The sequence below is a fragment of the Coregonus lavaretus genome (assembly GCF_964263955.1).
Source record: "Coregonus lavaretus genome assembly, contig: HAP1_SCAFFOLD_872, whole genome shotgun sequence".
NCBI classification, from domain to species: Eukaryota; Metazoa; Chordata; class Actinopteri; order Salmoniformes; family Salmonidae; genus Coregonus; species Coregonus lavaretus.
The window spans coordinates 194120-212500 of NW_028162497.1; the positions used below are offsets into that span (position 1 = coordinate 194120).

Genomic DNA, 18381 nt, shown 5'->3' on the forward strand with positions numbered 1-18381 from the left:
AGATGAACCAGTCGTTCGCCCGCCTCTCGACCCTCAGGCGGGTGATCAATAACGGCCCGAAAGAGGCGAGCAAACTCCCCGTAGTTCTCTAACGCGGTACCTCCCTCTTTCCACACTGCGTTGGCCCACTCCAGGGCTCTCCCACAAAGGCAGGAAACGAGGACGGATACCTTCTCCCGCTCCCGGGGCTCCGGGAGCGGGAGTCCCTTACATCGCGCTGCCGTCCCATCAAACACCGGTGGCCGGGATATCTGTGAAGCATGGTGGTGGCAGCATCATGCTGTGGGGATGTTTTTCAGCGGCAGGGACTGGGAGACTAGTCTGGATCGAGGGAAAGATTAACAGAGCAAAGTACAGAGAGATCCTTGATGAAAACCTGCTCCAGAGCGCTCAGGACCTCAGACTGGGGCGAAGGTTGACCTTCCAACAGGACAATGACCCTAACCACACGGTCAAGACAACGCAGGAGTGGCTTCAGGTCAAGTCTCTGAATGTCCTTGAGTGGCCCAGCCAGAGCCCGGACTTGAACCCGGTCGAACATCTCTGGAGAGACCTGAAAATAGCTGTGCAGCGACGGTCCCCATCCAACCTGACAGAGCTTGGGAGGATCTGCATTGAAGAATGGGGGAAACTTCCCAAATACAGGTGTGCCAAACGTGTAGCGTCATACCCAGGAAGAGTTGAGGCTGTAATCGCTTCCAAAGGTGCTTCAACAAGTGCACACATTACAGGACACACATGCAGTGGCACAAATGCAATGCATCATGGAATGTACAATTCCGTTCTTATTACATGTTTTCTGGTTGAAGTATTACTAAGTTATGCTATGGTTGGATCACTGGAGTGTTACTATGTTGTTATGCTATGGTTGGATCATTGAAGTGTTACTATGCTATGGTTGGATCATTGAAGTGTTACTATGTTGTTATGCTATGGTTGGATCATTGAAGTGTTACTATGTTGTTATGCTATGGTTGGATCATTGAAGTGTTACTATGTTGTTATGCTATGGTTGGATTACTGGAGTGTTACTGTGTTGTTGTGCTATGGTTGGATCACTGGAGTGTTACTGTGTTGTTATGCTATGGTTGGATCACTGGAGTGTTACTATGTTGTTATGCTATGTTTGGATCACTGGAGTGTTACTGTGTTGTTATGCTATGGTTGGATCACTGGAGTGTTACTGTGTTGTTATGCTATGGTTGGATCACTGGAGTGTTACTATGTTGTTATGCTATGGTTGGATCACTGGAGTGTTGCTATGTTGTTATGCTATGGTTGGATCACTGGAGTGTTACTATGTTGTTATGCTATGGTTGGATCACTGAAGGATGGGACTAATAGCAACTAACAACAACTAATAACAACAAGATAACTAATGTAAAGCATACTGTGTCCATAATAAATAATAATATAATAATATGCCATTTAGCAGACACTTTTATCCAAAGCGACTTACAGTCATGTGTGCATACATTTTTGTGTATGGGTGGTCCCGGGGATCGAACCCACTACCCTGGCGTTACAAGCGCCGTGCTCTTCCAGCTGAGCTACAGAGGACCACGTATATTTACCTATAAGTAAATAGGTTGTAGGTTGAGAGCTTTTGTGAAGGAGCACAGTTAGAAAGATATGGCATATAGAAGCAAACCGGATGGACATCATGAAAATGATCGGAGAGGTTGAGGGTAGATGAGGTTCAGGAGTAAAAACAAACAAAATAGAATTATTGTGAAATTGACTGTGTCCATAAAATGTATATAGTATGTATAAGCTGGAATTAGAGGCCTAAGCATTGTTGTTTACTCCAATTAGGGAAGGGGTGGTGGGGTTGGAAAGTAATAAAGGGAAATATATATGTTTTTTAAAGGATATGTGTGTATATATATGTGTATGTGTATGTATGTGTGTATATATATATTTGCGAGGAGAAAAAAAACATGAGGGATTGGAAGTGATGCAGACAATTACATTGATGGAAGTCAAATCTATCTGCAATATTAAAGCTGATCTACCCCCCAAATAAAGATGGGTCACTGAAGTGTTACTATGTTGTTATGCTATGGTTGGATCACTGAAGTGTTACTATGTTGTGCTCTACAGGGGGTGAACCATGGACTGGACAAGACCGGAGGACACAGAGGTGATGTCTCCACTACCAAACTCAACACATTCTCTCTCAGGTAAGAAGTGTGTGTGCCTGCCTGCCTGCCTGCCTGCCTGCCTGCCTGCGTGTGTGTGTGTGTGTGTGTGTGTGTGTGTGTGTGTGTTCTTGTTTTTGTACTGTGTTCATGTTCTATTTTCTCTCCTATATAATTAACTAAGTATTCTAATTCATTATGATGCTGTGCTCTCCATTGAGAAGATCAAGGCTGAGACGACCTTGCATATCAAGTGATTCTTTATTTTAAAATAATAATAATAATTTAGCAGATGCTCTTATCCAGAGCGACTTACCGTAGTGAGTGCATACATTTTCGTACTGGTCCCCCGTGGGAATCGAACTCACAACCCTGGCGTTAAAAGCACCATGCTCTACCAACTGAGCCACACGGGATAAATCATTAAAGAACTCCAAAAGCTGGGAGAAATGGAATTAAAACAAACAGTTGCATTAATCAGCTGTGTTAATGAGGTAGTCAGGGAGTAGCTGGGAGGCGTCCCAAATGGCACCCTATTCCCTTAAAGTTGAACTGAGTGTTGAGCTGAGTGTTGAGCTGAGTGTTGAGCTGAGTGTTGAGCCGAGTGTTGAGCCGAGTGTTGAGCCGAGTGTTGAGCCGAGTGTTGAGCCGAGTGTTGAGCCGAGTGTTGAGCCGAGTGTTGAACTGAGTGTTGAGCTGAGTGTTGAACTGAGTGCTGAGCCGAGTGTTGAGCCGAGTGTTGAGCCGAGTGTTGAGCCGACTGTTGAGCCGAGTGTTGAACTGAGTGCTGAGCCGAGTGTTGAGCCGAGTGTTGAGCCGAGTGTTGAGCCGAGTGTTGAGCCGAGTGTTGAGCCGACTGTTGAGCCGAGTGTTGAACTGAGTGTTGAGCCGAGTGTTGAGCCGAGTGTTGAGCCGAGTGTTGAGCCGAGTGTTGAACCAAGTGCTGAGCCGAGTGTTGAGCCGAGTGTTGAGCCGACTGTTGAGCCGAGTGTTGAACTGAGTGTTGAGCTGAGTGTTGAACTGAGTGCTGAGCCGAGTGTTGAGCCGAGTGTTGAGCCGAGTGTTGAGCCGAGTGTTGAGCCGACTGTTGAGCCGAGTGTTGAACTGAGTGTTGAGCTGAGTGTTGAGCCGAGTGTTGAGCCGAGTGTTGAGCTGAGTGTTGAACCAAGTGCTGAGCCGAGTGTTGAGCCGAGTGTTGAGCCGACTGTTGAGCCGACTGTTGAGCCGAGTGTTGAACTGAGTGTTGAGCTGAGTGTTGAACTGAGTGCTGAGCCAAGTATTGAACTGAGTGTTGAGCCAAGTATTGAACTGAGTGTTGAGCCAAGTATTGAACTGAGTGTTGAGCCGAGTGTTGAGCTGAGTGTTGAGCCGAGTGTTGAACTGAGTGTTGAGCCGAGTGTTGAGCCCAGTGTTGAGCCGAGTGTTGAACTGAGTGTTGAGCCAAGTATTGAGCTGAGTGTTGAGCCGAGTGTTGAACTGAGTGTTGAGCCGAGTGTTGAGCCGAGTGTTGAGCCAAGTATTGAGCTGAGTGTTGAGCCGAGTGTTGAACTGAGTGTTGAACTGAGTGTTGAACTGAGTGTTGAGCCGAGTGTTGAACTGAGTGTTGAACTGAGTGTTGAACTGAGTGTTGAGCCGAGTGTTGAGCCGAGTGTTGAACTGAGTGTTGAACTGAGTGTTGAACTGAGTGTTGAGCTGAGTGTTGAGCCGAGTGCTGAGCCGAGTGTTGAGCCCAGTGTTGAGCCGAGTGTTGAGCCCAGTGTTGAGCCCAGTGTTGAGCCCAGTGTTGAGCTGAGTGTTGAGCTGAGTGTTGAGAGGATCATCATATTCCTCTAGCTCAGTGGTTCCCAAACTCATAATTATTATTATTTTTTTATTTTTTTATTCTTCCAAAGATATTAACAGTTGGGAGGATTAAAAGCAATTTTACATTACTTTTTTCACAATGAAAATTTATTTATAATATAACAATTTGTTACAATCACTGTTAAAATGTCCTGAATTTTACTGCCAATATATTTTATGTAAAACATAATCTGTGACTCCGCGAATGGTGGTCCCCAAGAGCTCTTGACAGTGATTTGGTGGTCACCGGGATGGACAAAAGCCATAGAGGAGTATGGAGCACAGAGATCATATCCCCTCCTACACACTGACTCTCGCCTCACTGTCAAACACACACACACACACACACACACACACACACACACACACACACACACTAGCACACCCCACTCACTCTACCACACACACACCTCCAGCTCTAAAAAATAATATATCAATTATGTAATGGTTAGTGCGGTCGGTCGGTGGGTGGGTAAACGATGCTTGAAGTGAGATGTAAGGCTGTAACTATAAATATTGGAACCAGTTAGTCATTATCAGACTGGCCCCGAATATAGTAATATAGTATATTTAAAGATATTAGTTAGACATGCGGTTATTGCCAGTAGATATTTACATTATTATATGTATTTATATTAAAGGTGAATGCACCAATTTGTAAGTCGCTCTGGATAAGAGCGTCTGCTAAATGACGTAAATGCAATGTAAATATGTAGTAATATAGGTTGTGTGCCAAAGGGTATTCTATTCCCTATATAGTGCACTACTTTATACCAGGGCCCATAGGGTAGTGCACTATGCAGACATACTATTAGTAAGTAATATGTCACTTGTGTGGTTATTATGGCCAGTATGTAGTGATAGAACTATATTGGTGTTTCTGGGATCGTTTAGAGCAGTGGGTCACCAAACTTTTCTCAGGCAAGATCACTTTCCGAGTCCAAAAGCAAGCAGAAACTTTTAAACATGACTTTAAAAAACATAAGCCAATGCAACATTAACCAATTAAAAACAGTTCTGTAGCAATGAGGTTTGTGCAGTAGGCTATAGACCCAGTACATTATCACTGCATATTGGCTGTGATTGAGTTACCCTGCCAATGTTGTTCTTACACCATTTTGAAATTATATTTCACAATTTTTGGTATATGATCACACTGATAATAGATAATTTGTTGTATTACTTGTGAGGTACAGCTGAGTGAACATAATAGTTCACTGATGGCATCTGATGGTCAATCTGAGGGGTCAATCTGAGGGGTCAATCTGAGGGGTCAATCTGAGGGGTCAATCTGCCTCTCACCTGACTCACCGTCCCTCTGCTCTCCCTCCCTCTGCTGAGAAAAGGGGACAGTCTTCCAGCTGATGGTGAAACATTTACATTTACATTTACGTCATTCAGCAGACGCTCTTATCCAGAGCGACTTACAATTTTTTTTTTTTTAGGGGGGGGTAGAAGGATTACTTTATCCTATCCCAGGTATTCCTTAAAGAGGTGGGGTTTCAAATGTCTCCGGAAGGTGGTGAGTGACTCCGCTGTCCTGGCGTCGTGAGGGAGCTTGTTCCACCATTGGGGTGCCAGAGCAGCGAACAGTTTTGACTGGGCTGAGCGGGAACTATGCTTCCGCCCTCGTTTGGATGTAGGGACTGATCAGAGCCTGAAGGTACAGAGGTGCCGATCCCCTCACAGCTCCATAGGCAAGCACCATGGTCTTGTAACAGATGCGAGCTTCAACTGGAAGCCAGTAGAGTGTGCGGAGGAGCGGGGTGATGTGAGAGAACTTGGGAAGGTTGAACACCAGACGGGCTGCGGCATTCTGGATGAGTTGTAGGGGTTTAATGGCACAGGCAGGGAGCCCAGCCAACAGCGAGTTGCAGTAATCCAGACGGGAGATGACAAGTGCCTGGATTAGGACCTGTGCCGCTTCCTGTGTAAGGCAGGGTCGTACTCTCCGAATGTTGTAGAGCATGAACCTGCAGGATCGGGTCACCGCCTTGATGTTAGCGGAGAACGACAGGGTGTTGTCCAGGGTCACGCCAAGGCTCTTCGCACTCTGGGAGGAGGACACAACGGAGTTGTCAACCGTGATGGCGAGATCATGGAACGGGCAGTCCTTCCCCGGGAGGAAGAGCAGCTCCGTCTTGCCAAGGTTCAGCTTGAGGTGGTGATCCGTCATCCATAATGATATGTCTGCCAGACATGCAGAGATGCGATTCGCCACCTGGTTATCAGAAGGGGGAAAGGAGAAGATTAGTTGTGTGTCGTCAGCGTAGCAATGATAGGAGAGGCCATGTGAGGATATGACAGAGCCAAGTGACTTGGTGTATATGGAGAATAGGAGAGGGCCTAGAACTGAGCCCTGGGGGACACCAGTGGTGAGAGCACGTGGTGCGGAGACAGCTTCTCGCCACGCCACTTGGTAGGAGCGACCGGTCAGGTAGGACGCGATCCAGGAGTGAGCCGCGCCGGAGATGCCCAGCTCGGAGAGGGTGGAGAGGAGGATCTGATGGTTCACAGTATCAAAGGCAGCAGACAGGTCTAGAAGGACAAGAGCAGAGGAGAGAGAGTTAGCTTTAGCAGTGCGGAGAGCCTCCGTGACACAGAGAAGAGCAGTCTCAGTTGAATGACCAGTCCTGAAACCTGACTGGTTTGGATCAAGAAGGTCATTCTGAGAGAGATAGCAAGAGAGTTGGCTAAAGACGGCACGCTCAATAGTTTTGGAAAGAAAAGAAAGAAGGGATACTGGTCTGTAGTTGTTGACATCAGTGGGATCGAGTGTTGGTTTTTTGAGAAGGGGTGCAACTCTCGCTCTCTTGAAGACGGAAGGGACATAGCCAGCGGTCAAGGATGAGTTGATCAGCGAGGTGAGGTAGGGGAGAAGGTCACCGGAGATGGTCTGGAGAAGAGAGGAGGGGATGGGGTCAAGCGGGCAGGTTGTTGGGCGGCCTGCAGTCACAAGTCGCAAGATTTTATCTGGAGAGAGAGGGGAGAAAGAAGTCAAAGCATAGGGTAGGGCAGTGTGAGCAGGACCAGCAGTGTCATTAGACTTAACAAACGAGGATCGGATGTCGTCAACCTTCTTTTCAAAGTGGTTGACGAAGTCATCCACAGAGAGAGAGGAGGAGGGGGGGGGGGGGGAGGATTCAGCAGGGAGGAGAATGTGGCAAAGAGCTTCCTAGGGTTAGAGGCAGAAGCTTGGAATTTAGAGTGGTAGAAAGTGGCCTTAGCAGCAGAAACAGATGAAGAAAATGTAGAGAGGAGGGAGTGAAAAGATGCCAGGTCGGCAGGGAGTTTAGTTTTCTTCCATTTCCGCTCCGCTGCCCGGAGCTCTGTTCTGTGAGCTCGCAATGAGTCATCAAGCCACGGAGCTGGAGGGGAGGACTGAGCCGGCCGGGAGGATAGGGGACACAGAGAGTCAAAGGATGCAGAAAGGGAGGAGAGGAGGGTTGAGGAGGCAGAATCAGGAGATTGGAGGGAGAAGGATTGAGCAGAGGGAAGAGATGATAGGATGGAAGAGGAGAGAGTAGTGGGAGAGAGAGAGCGAAGGTTGCGGCGGCGCATTACCATCTGTGTAGGGGCAGAGTGAGTCGTGTTGGAGGAGAGCGAGAGAGAAAAGGATACAAAGTAGTGGTTGGAGACATGGAGGGGAGTTGCAGTGAGATTAGTAGAAGAGCAGCATCTAGTAAAGATGAGGTCAAGCGTATTGCCTGCCTTGTGAGTAGGGGGGGACGGTGAGAGGGTGAGGTCAAAAGAGGAGAGGAGTGGAAAGAAGGAGGCAGAGAGAAATGAATCAAATGTAGACGTAGGGAGGTTGAAATCCCCCAAAACTGTGAGGGGTGAGCCATCCTCAGGAAAGGAACTTATCAAGGCGTCAAGCTCATTGATGAACTCTCCAAGGGAACCTGGAGGGCGATAGATGACAAGGATATTAAGCTTAAATGGGCTAGTGACTGTGACAGCATGGAATTCAAATGAGGAGATAGACAGATGGGTTAGGGGAAAAATGGAGAATGTCCACTTGGGAGAGATGAGGATTCCTGTGCCACCACCCCTCTGACCAGATGCTCTCGGGGTATGCGAGAACACATGGTCAGACGAGGAGAGAGCAGTAGGAGTAGCAGTGTTTTCAGTGGTAATCCATGTTTCCGTCAGCGCCAGGAAGTCGAGGGACTGGAGGGTAGCATAGGCTGGGATGAAGTCAGCCTTGTTGGCAGCAGAACGGCAGTTCCAGAGGCTGCCTGAGACCTGGAACTCCAGGTGTGGGGTGCGTGCAGGGACCACCAGGTTAGAGAGGCAGCAGCCACGCGGTGTGAGGCGTTTGTGTAGCCTGTGCGGAGAGGAGAGAACAGGGATAGGCAGAGGCATAGTTGACAGGCTGTAGCAAATGGCTACAATAATGCAGAGGAGATCGGAATGAAATGAACTAAACATCTGGGAAAGGAGAGAGTAAAAACCAAAACTCCCAAATATAACTCTCCCAACTTCACCTCAGAAACTATAATTGTTTCACTGAACCACCCGAATAAAACTCTCCCAACTTCCACTTTAGAAATTAGAATTGTTGTGAACTACAGCGGTTCAATGTTTCAAGGAATAGACTCAACTTACTTTATTCAGCTAGCTAACTATGACGCTATAGCTAACTAGCATGCTAGCATCCAATAACACACAGTTTAGCACCAATACTTGGTTACAACAAACTACCAATAATGTGTTAACACACTAAACAGATAATTCGTGTCCGTGTCTAGTTCCTTTCATAACGCAGCAATAATTAAACGTTGGCTAGCTAGCACAAATATATTTTATTTAGCTGCTACAGTACAGCTAGCTGGTCGTGTTGGCTAGCTAGCAATGGCTGCTGTGTTGACTTTGTTTGAAAAACGGCGGCGCTGCGAACAAATGTAGCTGGCTAAAAGGATATTGTATTTAGTTGCTACCGTTGCTAATAGCTACTCGCCAGCTAGTCCAGGAAGTGAGTTGGCTAGCTAGCTAGCTTCGTGCTACACCCGGCACCGCCGAATACAATGCTAACCTACAATAACTACCCACAACAGCCCACGATGCCTACCTATAATACCTAATAATATACAGCCCACGATGCCTACCTATAATACCTAACTACAATCTAAATACATAGTTTAAGCCTTACTCGACAAAGCCCAAGCTATGTATAAAGCCAAACTTACCCGACGCCAGCTGTCTGGGTGGCAGACTGCAATCAGTAGCTGTACTTAAGTACAGCAGCTACCAACCACCTAACGTTAATGCCTCGGATAATGAGGTTAGAAAAACAGCTGAATGGTAGGTAGCTAGCTGGCTTAATTACACGTACTCTTAAGCGTGAAATAACATTGGAAACAACTATCCACAGTTGCTAAAAGTTACCAGTAGCTACCCGCTAGCTAGCTAGCTTTGTTGGTCCAGGTAGTGGGTTAGCTAGCCTCGTGCTTCGCCGGGCTCCGCCGAATACAATACTTACCTACAATAATTACCTACAATAACCTACAATAACTACCTAAGTAAACTACCTACAATACCTAACTACAATACCTACCTACAATCTAAATACATGGTTTAAGCTTTACTCAACACCATATAAGAAGCCAAGCTTACCTCCTGCTAGAGAAAACACAACCTCCAGTCACACTGCATTACTTCTGCCTCATGTTGTTACTCCTATGACCAGAGAAAGGGAAATAATCCTAGATATTAAAAAAGACACCATCTCTAATAATAACAACCCAAGCTTATCAGAACACGTTGCTATAGTCATTCATTACAGCTGCAGTGCTGGTTGTAGTGTGAGTGGAAGTAGGGAGAACGTGTATTTTATGGCTTATAAAGGTGTTGAACAAAGTGTTGACAGCTGGACAACAACTAAAACATTAACTTCCTGATAAAAACAGCAGCTCTTTGCTGGATTCGTTGAGTCTCTCTCAAGTTAAACGTTTTGAAATCTCACAGTATCAACTTTGCTGTGTGCTCGTGGCTTTTTTTTTTTTTTTTTACAGCCTATGGCTCGAGGAAACTGTGCAGACACGGGGATCTGAGCTATCTAATTGGCCAGCGGTAGGCCTATAGGTGCACTTGATTTGCTCTCTGGGTCTCCAATATGAATGTTTGTCATGCAGGTGGTACCGTCGTTTTTTAACGTCTGTCATGTCCTCATTATTTATTTTTTTACATTCCAAATGTTGTAGTTCTTCCTAGATGTTGTTGTAGTTCTTCCTAAATGTTGTTGTAGTTCTTCCTAGATGTTGTTGTAGTTCTTCCTAGATGTTGTTGTAGTTCTTCCTAGATGTTGTTCTAGTTAACTGAAACATATCAGATCTAGTTTTTCTGCTTCTAGAACTGTATTATTGTATCATCTGCTAAGTAAATGCAGACGTCTTGTGTTTCTCTTGAATTTTGTCGTTAGGTTCAAAATGGGAACACTTTGCCTTCCCAGTGCTAGGGCTGCTGCATCTACCAACTAAACATCTAAAGCCGACAGCGCGAAACAAAGAAAAACTAAGGAATTCAAGGCTTTATCATTGTTGTTTTTTACAGAAATGTTTGGTGATCGACTACGATTACCTTGGTTGGTGACGACTGATTTAGAGGCTATGAGGTAAATCTGGTAGGAAGACAGAGGGAGGTAAATGGAGAAAGGGGAGGGAAGGAGGGAGTGAGGGAGGAAGAGGAGGAGGGAGTTAGGAAAGGAAGGGAAGGTGGAAGGAAGGAAGAAAGGGAGGGAGGGATTTAGGAAAGGAAGGGAAGGTGGGATGAAGGAAGGGAGGGAGGGAGGGAAATAGGCGGGCTATGAAAATGCTGGCTCCATGCTGGCTCCTTGCTGGCTCCTTGCTGGCTCCATGCTGGCTCCATGCTGGCTCTATGCTGGCTCCTTGCTGGCTCCATGCTGGCTCCATGCTGGCTCTATGCTGGCTCCATGCTGGCTCCTTGCTGGCTCTATGCTGGCTCCATGCTGGCTCCTTGCTGGCTCTATGCTGGCTCTATGCTGGCTCCCTGCTGGCTCCATGCTGGCTCCATGCTGGCTCTATGCTGGCTCATTGCTGGATCCATGCTGGCTCGCTGCTGGCTCTCTGCTGGCTCCATGCTGGCTCCATGCTGGCTCTATGCTGGCTCCATGCTGGCTCTATGCTGGATCCTTGCTGGCTCCATGCTGGCTCCATGCTGGCTCCATGCTGGCTCTATGCTGGCTCCTTGCTGGCTCCATGCTGGCTCCTTGCTGGCTCCATGCTGGCTCCTTGCTGGCTCCATGCTGGCTCCATGCTGGCTCCATGCTGGCTCTATGCTGGCTCCTTGCTGGCTCCATGCTGGCTCCATGCTGGCTCCATGCTGGCTCCTTGCTGGCTCCTTGCTGGCTCCATGCTGGCTCAATGCTGGCTCCCTGCTGGCTCCATGCTGGCTCCATGCTGGCTCAATGCTGGCTCCTTGCTGGCTCCTTGCTGGCTCTATGCTGGCTAGCTGCTACTTCTGTCAGCTGACTGAAGGGACTTCATCAGATCATCAGATCTATCCACTGTGGCGTTTAGTCAGCTAATTAATATGCACTACAGGACATCACTTCTGAGAGAGGTGTCATGTTTGCTAACGCAGGCAGTCATCTCATCATTGACCTCAGTGATGATGGTCTGTGTTAGATGGTTAGGGTTTGTGTTGCATGAATGCAGATGCTGTTATTGAACGATGATACGTGTGTGTGTGTGTGTGTGTGTGTGTGTGTGTGTGTGTGTGTGAGTGAGAGGTGTTTTAAAAGCAGGTGGCATTATACATAAAGGGATGTATAATCACTATAAAGGCATTGTTAATGTGAGTGTAATGAGTCATCTGAAATGGCACCCTATGCCCTATATAGTGCACTACTTTAGACCAGAGAATGGCACCCTATTCCCTATATAGTGCACTATTTTAGACCAGAGCCCTATGTGTCATTTGGGAGAGAGAGAGAGAGAGAGAGAGAGAGAGAGAGAGAGAGAGAGAGAGAGAGAGAGAGAGAGAGAGAGAGAGAGAGAGAGAGAGAGAGAGAGAGAGAGAGAGAGAGAGAGAGAGAGAGAGAGAGAGAGAGAGAGAGAGAGAGAGATAGAGGGGGATAGAGAGAGAGAGAGAGAGAGAGAGAGAGAGGGGAGAGAGAGAGAGAGAGAGAGAGAGAGAGAGAGAGAGAGAGAGAGAGAGAGAGGGGAGAGCACTATCAGAAGATGGAGAGAAGCTAGAAGAGGAGGGAGAGCGGAGGCTAGATGGATTATTTTCCTCCTTCATATTAATGCGTGTGGTATTCATTAGTCCTTCCTAATTAATTCACGCTCTCATCCTCCCTCCCCCTCTCTCCTGGAGGCGAGGCTGCTCTTTGATATCTGTTGTTTGGTCTTCTCTGGAGTTGATGAAGCTGCACTTCAGAAGTGTGTGTGTGTCTGTCCTGCTGTGCTCGCTCTACCTGAACTTGTTCATGTTTGTTCCACAGCTTGCCTCTGTCTCCAGGCTATCTGGACCTCTCTCTCTCTCCTCTCTCTTTCTCTCTCTCTCTCCTCTCTCTCTCACTCACTCACTCACTCACTCACTCACTCACTCACTCACTCACATGCGTGATTTGAAGGAGTCTGGCGCAGGAGGGCAAATCACAGTATACAGAGTTTATTCTGTAATACAGCGTTAACCAGTCCAGTGCGCAAAACAGGCGCACTGGAACAAACAGGCACACAGGGAAAATACCTGGCAATACTAAATAGACTGAGCTCAACCAAACTACTATCTCCTCACAATAAACAATCACCCACAAGGACAAGGGGGGCAGAGGGAACACTTAAACACGTACTAATGAGGCGATATGAACCAGGTGTGTGTAATAAACAAGACAAAACAAATGGAATGATGAGATGAGGAGCGGCAGTGGCTAGAAGGCCGGTGACGATGAACGCCGAAGCCCGAACAAGGAGAGGAGGCAGCTTCGGAGGAAGTCGTGACACTCTCGCTGTTTTTTTAAATGTTTATTTTTTTAAATGTAATTAACAGCCAATGTTAACTTTTTGTTTGTTTGGGGCTATGGCAGTCAATTTAAAAACATTCTAACAGTATTTCTGATTGTCTTCTCAAATCACCTTCACATACTTTTAATGTGGGTCTATGACAGTCAATTGCAAATTAGTCTGACATAATGTATCTTATCTCTCCACCACTAATTAGATGGGTGTGGCTTGATGCATGTCGCGTCAGAGCTTCTCAAAGTCAGGCGGCGTGGTCAACAGTGCGCACCTCATCTCTGCTGTCACTCCAGCCTGGATCGATATTTGGTTTTAATGCAGACGAGAGCACTGAATCTATCGGATATGAGCTGGCGAAGGCTACCATGAGTTTTATGGGGCTTTCAAGACAAATGGGAACTCTGAAAAATACGAGTTCAAATCATGACGTCAGTGATCTTCAGGTCGGAAAGTCTGAGCTCTAGAAAGAGGCCAGAGTTCCCGAGTTGGATGACTGTTCAAATCGATTTTTCCCAGTCGGAGCTCGTTTTTTCCCGAGTTCCCAGTTGTCTTTAACGCACTGAAGTCTGAGATTTCCCAGTTGTCTTCAACGCACTGAAGTCTGAGATTTCCCAGTTCCCAGTTGTCTTCAACGCACTGAAGTCTGAGATTTCCCAGTTCCCAGTTTTGAACGCCGCATTAATGCTCAGAGGGAGACGGCAGGGTATTCATTAACCTAAACTCCTCCGTAATGATCCGTAAATGCGTTGTCTGCAGCATTCGATCACATGACAGCTCGATCAGCTGTTCGATTTCACTTGCCACATTTCAATTGAGCCAGGATCAGAGTCAAACATTCACAGCCGAGGGAAGGGGACATGGGTCGCTTTTGAAAGACTCTCTCCAAAAGGAATTATTTCCTCTGAATCCACTGATTGGGTCACTCATCTGTAGAATGTTTTTGTATTTCTCTTGCGTTCAGTTTGTTCAGTTTCCCAAATATGTCTGTTACATAGTCAAGGAGAAATTTTCTTACACAGAAAGTCAACCGTCTTTAAAAAAAAAAAAAATTATGTATATATACGTATGACAATAGTTCCTCTCTCAATGCGAAAAATCATAACTAGAGTGCAGAGGCCTGCCTGCCATCCCGCAATAGAGCCCCATTTACAGTGCATTCGGAAAGTATTCAGACCCCTTCACTTTTTCCACATTTTATTACGTTACAGCCTTATTCTAAAATTGATTAAATTATTTTTCCCCCCTCATCAATCTACACACAATACCCCATAATGACAAAGCAAATTTATGAAAAATTAAACACTGAAATATCACATTTACATAAGTATTCAGACCATTTACTCAGTACTTTGTTGAAGCACCTTTGGCAGCGATTACAGCCTTGAGTCTTCCTGGGTATGACGCTACAAGCTTGGCACACCTGTATTTGGGGAGTTTCTCCCATTCTTCTCTGCAGATCCTCTCAAGCTCTGTCAGGTTGGATGGGGAGTGTCGCTGCACAGCTATTTTCAGGTCTCTCCAGAGATGTTCGATCGGGTTCAAGTCTGGCCTCTGGCTGGGCCACTCAAGGACATTCAGAGACTTGTCCCAGAGCCACTTCTGCGTTGTCTTGGCTGTGCGCGTAGGGTCGTTGTCCTGTTGGAAGGTGAACCTTTGCCCCAGTCTGAGGTCCTGAGTGCGCTGGAGCAGGTTTTCATCAATGAGCTCTGTACTTTGCTCTGTTTGTCTTTCCCTCTATCCTGACTAGTCTCCCAGTCCCTGACGCTGAAAAACATCCCCACAGCATGATGCTGCCACCACCATGCTTCACCGTAGGGATGGTGCCAGGTTTCCTCCAGGCGTGACGCTTGGCATTCAGGCCAAAGAGTTCACTCTTGGTTTAATCAGATCAGAGAATATTGTTTCTCATGGTCTGAGAGTCCTTTGGGTGCCTTTTGGCAAACTCCAAGCGGAATGTCATGTTTTACTGAGGAGTGGCTTCCGTCTGGCCACTCTACTATAAAGGCCTGATTGGTGGAGTGCTGCAGAGATGGTTGTCCTTCTGGAAGGTTCTCCTATCTCCACAGAGGAACGCTGGAGTTCTGTCAGAGTGACCATCGGGTTCTTGGTCACCTCCCTGACCAAGGCCCTTCTCCCCCGATTGCTCAGTTTGACCCTTCTCCCTTCTTCTTCAATTTAAGAATGATGGAGGCCACTGTGTTCTTGAGGACCTTCAATGCTGTAGAAATGTTTTGGTACCCTTCCCCAGATCTGTGCCTCAACATAAACCTGTCTCAGAGCTCTACGGACAATTCCTTCGACCTCATGGCTTGGTTTTTTCTCTGGCATGCACTGTCAACTTCGGGACCTTATATAAACAGGTGTGTGCTGGCTAGACTCTCTTACCCGTATATATGGATGGGCGATTCTCCCGCTCTGTCACAGATGCCATGGTTGTCCTTAGTTTGAAGATGTAATGCGGAGCCTTCTGTGTTCTCTTTTCAGACTCATATTTGCAATCAAACGCCATAATTCTCTCCATCTCCTTAGCTATCATAATCTAATTCCACTGATTTCAAAACTCGGTCTTATGCAGTTCTACTACGTGATATCTTTCAAAAAAGCCGCGTTAGAAAGGATTACCTACACATACTGACCAACTCTTATTATAGACAGAAGAGTGCTACATGGTAGACCAATCCGAACTCATCTCTCGGCGTGTCCAGCCCACTCATTATCTCAGCCAATCATGGCTAGCGGGAAGGTTGCTGTCTTTTTCCTTGGCTAAAACAACTAGGCCTGTAATTGAACTATTTTATTCGTATTTACAGATGGCAGTTTGTTATTAAGGCACATGAAAGTTCACATGTTCCAGAAAGTATTTCTGCCAAAAAAATGCATTTTGATAAAAAAAAAGACGTTTACGTTCAAATGGCTCTCCTGTGAAGTAGTGATGCACGACGTACGCCTAGTTTCATGAAACGAGTCACACACACTACCAGTCAAAGTTTGGACACACCTACTCATTCAAGGGTTTTTCTTTATTTTTACTATTTTCAACATTGTAGAATAATAGTGAAGACAATAAAACTATGAAAATAACACATATGGAATCATGTAGTAACCAGAAAAGTGTTAAACAAATCAAAATATATTTTATATTTGAGATTCTTCAAATAAATAGCATTCCAGGTGAGGCTGGTTGAGAGAATGCCAAGAGTGTGCAAAGCTGTCATCAAGGCAAAGGGTGACTATTTGAAGAATCTCATATAAAATATATTTTGATTTGTTTAACACTTTTTTGGTTACTATATGATTCCATTTCATAGTTTTGATGTCTTCACTTTTATTCTACAATGTAAAAATAAAGAAACACCCTTGAATGAGTAGGTGTGTCCAAACTTTTGACTGGTACTGTATGTCCTCGTGAATAGCATCCCCCGAACAAAGTCAATGCATGGGCATCTTGGCCCTCACAGCTTACGTCCATCTGGAGAGCATAAGCTAGGGACTTTTTGAGTCGTTCAGTCAGTTTCCTCTTGATTGCTAGCAATAGCATCAATTCATTTAACAGTGTTGTCTGACAAAGGTATTGATGTGAGTTTTGAGACAAATTATGCGACCCTCTGCCTATTGGCTACAGGCCTGTCTCAAAATACAACACAGGCCCTTTACTGACACACTTTTCGCACGTTTTGTGCTCTTGTAGGAAGCAATCACTCCCCCATTGCTGACTACAAATGATCTATACCTGGGCTAATAACTCACTAACTAACAAAATATATTAACAAATGTGCACAGGTGGCTAGTAGCTCTCGCTTTGATCTCAAAACAAGCGCATCTACTCGCGTCCGCTCATGCTGTACGCACAGTCCTGTTCAAAGTGAATGGCACCGATCCATATATGGCAATGGTCTATTTGCATATAGGCCTACTGCAGCTCTGATTGGTTATACTGCACCGGTCTGTTTAGAGTACGGTCTGATTCGTGCCTGTCAATGCAATAGAATCCTACTGGATGCGTTCTGCCTACAACAAAATATATTTCGTAGTTATTCGTTTTGCATACTAAGTCTTTGTTTTGTTTCGGTATGTTGCATTGAAAGTGGCTAATAATGCGTTGATTCGATCACAATTCCCACAGTAAAGGGAAAACGTTGATAGTGTTAACTAAGGGGAAACTCTGTTGAGTTGAGTGAAGTTCAATCTCGTGCTTCTCTGCACGGGCTGGTATTACTTCTGCGTGGCAGTCCTTGGGGGGCTTTAAGTCCTGGGGGAGCTTTAGTCCTGGGGGGGCTTTAGTCCTGGGATTTCGGGAGCTTTAGTCCTGGGGGGCTTTAGTCCTGGGGGAGCTTTAGTCCTGGGGGAGCCTGGGGAGCTTTAGTCCTGGGGGGGGTTGCAGTCCTGGGGGGGCTTTAGGCCTGGGGGAGCTTTAGTCCTGGGGAGCTTTAGTCCTGGGGGGGTTGCAGTCCTGGGGGGGCTTTAGTCCTGGGGGAGCTTTAGTCCTGGGGGAGCTTAGTCCTGGGGGGTTGCAGTCCTGGGGGCTTTAGCTGGGCTTTAGTCCTGGGGGAGCTTTAGTCCTGGGGGGGGCTGCAGTCCTGTGGGGGCTGCAGTCCTGGGGGGGCTTTAGTCCTGGGGGAGCTTTAGTCCTGGGGGAGCTTTAGTCCTGGGGGGCTGCAGTCCTGGGGGGGCTGCAGTCCTGGGGGAGCTTTAGTCCTGGGGGAGCTTTAGTCCTGGGGGAGCTTTAGTCCTGGGGGAGCTGCACACCCGTGCATGCACGCAGTTTAAAGGGAACATTGGTTACAATGCTCGTGGCTAATCACACCCCATGAATGCATATAGGGGGAACATTCCAATGGACACGTGGCTAGCAGTAATCACACCCATGCCAAGAATATTACAGCCCACACAGGGAAAGATTAGAAGATGAAAAAACATTCAAACATTTAATATTAGTCAGTTCAGGTGTAGGATCTTAATTCGATCACCCTGTTGTTGCAGGACATTTTAAAAGTTTCCACTTTAAATAAATAAATAATAATAATAATATGGCATTTAGCAGACGCTTTTATCCAAAGCGACTTACAGTCATGTGTGCATACATTTTTACGTATGGGTGGTCCCGGGGATCGAACCCACTACCCTGGGCGTTACAAGCGCCATGCTCTACCAATTGAGCTACAGAGGACCACACTTTAAGATGTCAGACTTGATTTGCCCTAACTAAAAATGTACCAACTTAATTATATTTCACGCAATAATTCACATGTCCTGTTGCTGCAGGTAATTTTCCTGCTGTGAGAAACTGGTCGAATTAAGATCCTACATCTGTAGCTGCACAGAGACATGATCATCATGGAAACAGTTTAGGAGCCAGGGCAAAAAAAACAGGAACATGTGTTCACTGGAGTGTGTAGTGACTGACTAACAGACCTGGA

At 46.3% G+C, this 18381-nt stretch overlaps 1 protein-coding gene across 1 annotated transcript in view; it reads left to right on the plus strand.

The window, feature by feature from the left end:
• The window catches only part of LOC311119197 (partitioning defective 3 homolog B-like), a gene marked incomplete at its 3' end in the record, with an annotated part of 178511 nt that overhangs the window by 159625 nt on the left and 505 nt on the right, over positions 1-18381 (plus strand). The window contains exon 5 of the mRNA XM_084193931.1: positions 2104-2183. Within this exon, the coding sequence (XP_084050057.1) occupies positions 2104-2183 (80 nt within the window). The remainder of the gene's footprint in view (positions 1-2103; positions 2184-18381) is intronic.